The 4540-nt window shown below is 44.5% G+C and overlaps 1 protein-coding gene across 3 annotated transcripts in view; it reads left to right on the forward strand.

Annotated features, from left to right (window-relative positions):
- The window catches only part of ATP1B4 (ATPase, Na+/K+ transporting, beta 4 polypeptide), a 24117-nt gene extending 20459 nt beyond the window's left edge, over positions 1-3658 (forward strand). For 2 of the 3 annotated variants that reach the window (XM_006893789.1, XM_006893791.1), the window contains 2 exons: positions 2650-2745; positions 3472-3658. In XM_006893789.1, coding sequence (XP_006893851.1) covers positions 2650-2745; positions 3472-3633 — 258 coding nt within the window. In that variant the 3' untranslated portion in view covers positions 3634-3658. The remainder of the gene's footprint in view (positions 1-2649; positions 2746-3471) is intronic. The other variant, XM_006893790.1, reaches the window with a different exon arrangement.
- The last annotated feature ends 882 nt before the right edge of the window (positions 3659-4540 follow it).

Genomic DNA, 4540 nt, shown 5'->3' on the forward strand with positions numbered 1-4540 from the left:
CACACAGTCAAAAGCCTTTGGAAACCCACTAGAAGGTCAATTATGTCAGTTTTGGCTTGGCAGCAATCAGAGGTTCAATGTGACCATTGAAGGGGGAAAGGAGGGTTCCACTTGGGAGGTGGTGATGCTGAATGTGAATTTTGAGAGATCGGGCTTGTCAGGTGGAAGGAAGGACATTCATTCTGTTTACATGTTTGTATGTGTAAGTTGTGGTTGTGTACTGTAGAGTTGGAACGAATTCATAGCTGTGTTTTCAGAGCCAGTTAACCACACTAGAGGAGACTGCCCATCCTTCACCTGTGGAGCAGCTGGTGGCCTTGAACCACATACTTTTTGACTTGCAGTGCAGTGCCTTGCCACTAGGCCATCAGAGCTCCTTATGTATGTGTACCTAAAAAATTATTCACAAGTGAGATGTCACTGCTAATCAGTGGAATTCATTCCACAGGCCATGCACAAAAAAGAAACTCCATTGCTTCAAACTAGTGCACTAATTGGATAGAGTCCTGCTTGTACTTGCCTAATAGAAGCTGTTCATTCATCAGTTTATACAAAATCTAGTTGAGAATTATCCTTTGGGGGTGAGTGAGAAATATTAAGAATCTCTATACATTCTTAATATTCTCAATAGTTAATCTTAAGGAAGCTCTGGTGACCTAGTGGTAAGAAACTGTGCTGCAATCCCAAAGGCATACGGCTTGAATCCACCAGCTGCTCCACTGGAAGGTCAGCTATGGGTTGGTTTCAACTCAACGGTACACAGCAACAACAACAACATATATTCTATGTTTATGGGGTTGCTATGAGTTGTAGTCAACTCGATGGCACCCTAACAAGATTGTTGTTGTGTACAGTCGATTTGGGACCTACCCATAGCTGACCCTCCAGTGAGTTTTCCGAGGCTGTTAATCGCCCAGGAGAAGACTGTCTATCCTTCTACAATAATCAATACTGATAACATTCACTTCCCCTTGTGGAGAGCAGGAGCTCTGGTAGTATAGTCCATGGTGTATTGTGCTGCAAAGAAGCCACCCATCTCTGGCAGTTAGAATTCAGCAGCCTTCTGTGGGAGAAAGACAGTCTCCTCTCACTTAGATTTACAACCTTGGAGACCTAATGGAGGGGTGCTTTGAGCCAGAATCAACTCCACAGCAGTGAGAGAGTATGGAAGTCAAGGGTGTACTTGTCCTTGCAAAGAGATAACATTAGGAGAAATTAAAGGGAGCTCAGTTCATGATTAAAGTGCATTGACAGATGTAATCACATGATCCTGGTGAGTAATTTGCTGGTAGAGATGCACTTTTTGTCTTCATTAGCTCTCACAAACCCAAAACCTAAACTGTTGCCATTGAGTTGATTTAGATGCATAGTAACCACAGATGCTGTGCAGCTGAACTTCTTTATAGGGTTTTCAGTAGCTGTGATCTTAACAGAAGCAGGTGTCCAGGCTTTTCTTCTGCAGTGCAGCTCAGCGGGTTTTAGGTTGGTGGTTGAACACAAACTATGCCGCCAAAGATCTCTGTTGCTTACAACAAGCCTAATGCATAGGGAAGGGAGCTCTGGCGGCCTAGTGTGAAGAAGCTGCGCTGCAATCCCTAAAGCACACTGTTCGAGGCCACTGGCTGCTCTGCGGGAGAAAGATGGGCAGTCTCCTCCAGTGCAATTAATTGCTTCTGAAAACCTGCCAGAGGGTCATTTATGAGTTGGTTCCGAGTCTACAGTACACAACAACAACAATGCGTAGGGATCTCTGGCAGCCTAGTGGTAAGAAGCCTCGCTGCAATTTCAAAGGCACCACAGAAGGATGGGCAATCTCCTCCCATGCAATTTGTTGTCTCTGAAAAACCTCTGGAGGGTCAGCTATGGGTCAGTTTTGAGTTGATGGCACACAACAACAACACCGCATAGGGAGCTCTGGTGGCCTAGTGGTAAGAAGCTGCACTGCAATCCCAAAGGCACGTACCCACTGGAGGGTTAGCTATGAATCGGTTCCTACTTAAAAGCACACGAAAACAATGCATACATAGGTAGAATGGCCAGCCTTCCATCTGATCTGATGGGATGAGAGGAAATTGTGTACTTTTGTCATCTGCAGTCCATGAAGCCTTCTAGCATATCCTTTTGACTCTACTTACTGTAACTGATGGCCACAGAGAATGTGGTCAAAATACAACTTTAGATGAGCTGGTTATAGGCAGTTTTCCTACATTATGAGGTCCCTGTGCTCTTGATCTGGTTTCCAATAGAACCAAGCTTGCAGTCCTTGTGGAGATTCAAACCTCATCTATCAATTTAGACCTGTCTCACCTCCAAAGCCAAAGATGGAGTGCAAAGCCCAGTCAGATTCCTTGCAGTGGTGCTAGAGGGGTGTGTCTTCTTGTTAGACCAGCACCCTTATATCTGGTTCCTGGAGGAGACAACATAGAACCATCCTGAGTGCCTTTGCATTCCTGAGCACAAGCTTTCTAGGCAGTACTCTTTGAAATGAAAAGTCAGTCCAGTTTCATAGGTCTGGGCTAAGCCAAGTGCCATCTTACTTTTAGTGTCTTTTTGGACTGTGGGCCACTAAATGATTTTACTTGGGGCAAGGCCCTTTAGCCCCAGCTCCAACCCACTGAGTCCCCCACGTATCCCTGCTTTTACTTACAGAGAGGTGATGAAAATGACATCCGATCCATCAGTTACTACCCTGAGTCGGCTTCTTTTGATCTCCGCTACTACCCTTACTACGGCAAACTGACGCACGTAAGCCTGTATCCCCCTCAATCATCATGTAAGCTTGTGTCCCTTCAGTCCCTGTGGTCAGAAAGAGCTCAGAGACAAACCAAAGGCCCAGGGATCTATAGGAATTAGGAAGAAGCAAAGAGTAACATAGGGGTGGATGGCTTCTATTCATGACCAGCAACTCCCTCCACCACTTCCTACTACTACCACTTCTTCGCAGATCTGGAAGAGTTCTCAGACATAGTTTGATCTAAGCCTTCAATTTACCAATGGGGAAGTCAAGGATCAAAGACAGGAAGTGACTCGCCCAAGGCTACCTAGTTAATTAGGGACTGAGTTTGGAATAGACAAATCACTACCTTTGTGCTCAATGATAACCAAATACTCAGATTTCCACATTTCTCTTATTTGAAGCCTTGGGTCTGTCAAGGATTCACCTCCATCCAAGAGAGCTAAGCAATACTAGTTCTGGTTCGATACATGGTCTGATAGACAGAAAAGCAGATCATGCTGAGCTAGAATTGGTTTCCCTGCAGTGACTTAAGACGTGGACTCCACAAGGCAAAGAGAGCCTCTCAGTCGTGTTGCCATTTATGACTTGGCATCGTGGGTAGTTTATGCAGTTCCATTTCTGGAGGTTATCCTATTCTGCTCTGAATATCCAGATGCATCCATCCAGCCTTCTCCTGCCCTTTGGGTCTTCCTTGTCCTCCTCACACTTAGACTCCATTGTTCTTCCGCCTACAGGTTAACTACACCTCCCCCCTGGTGGCAATGCACTTTACAGATGTGGTGAAGAACCAAGTGGTGCCTGTGCAGTGCCAGCTGAAAGGCAAAGGCATCATAAATGATGTCATCAATGACCGTTTTGTGGGTAGGGTGATCTTTACCTTGAACATAGAAACCTAAGGACTTCAGGGGGCCACTTCTACCAGTTCTGTTTCTGTTTAATTTTACGTTATCCCTAGTAGCATCTGAATCCTTTTTATTCCACCAGAATACAGACAGATGGACCCCTAAGACAGGAGATCATTGTTCCTTATCTTTTGACATGTGTGCAAACTGACCTTGTGGAAGTTGTTTGGGTTTTGTTTCTTTATTTTGGAAGATAGTCTCTTCTGATGACAAATAGATTACATTCATTTCCTTTCCCTCCACTCAATACAAAATTCCATTCTTACTGCTAGACTTCTCACTGTAGCACAAACATAACCATATACATCCCAAGCCCACTGCCATGAATCAATTGCAACTCACAGTTGCCCTCCGCTGTGTTTCCAAGGCTCTAAATCTTCATGGGAGCAGACCTCCCATCTTCTTCTCACAGAGCACCTGGTGGACTCGAACAGCTCACTTTTAGGTTAGCAGCCCACATACACAACTAGTTACATCACCAGGGTTCCTTCGTGTAATCATAAGCACTGAAAAAATTCCCAATAGTCTTGGACTTGAATGTCTATGGTAACATAAATCCATCATGTTTCAGAAAATGGGTTGTTTTTAGAAGTGAGATTAGTCCCAAGTTGTTAATCTAGTTAGTTTTTAGCTGCCTGGCAAGGCCCAATCAAACTACCTCAGAATATACCCAGAGGTCATCATATCAAGGAAACTCTATGCACATAGGTGCTCCAGAAACTCACTGTCTAACTCCAAAGACTAAAATCCCACAGACAAGTATTTATTGATTCAAAGTTCTCTTTAACTGGGCCAGAAAGCAATGGTAGCTGGATACAGCTCTGGGACAGAAACGATGACATTCTCTGTGGCTTTTTTTTTGTGCAGTTAGTCCCACTGCTATTGAGGAAAACACCTATCA

This window comes from Elephantulus edwardii, unplaced genomic scaffold (genome assembly GCF_000299155.1).
Source record: "Elephantulus edwardii isolate Elephantulus edwardi_28Jun2011 unplaced genomic scaffold, EleEdw1.0 scaffold00131, whole genome shotgun sequence".
In the NCBI taxonomy this organism is placed as follows: Eukaryota; Metazoa; Chordata; class Mammalia; order Macroscelidea; family Macroscelididae; genus Elephantulus; species Elephantulus edwardii.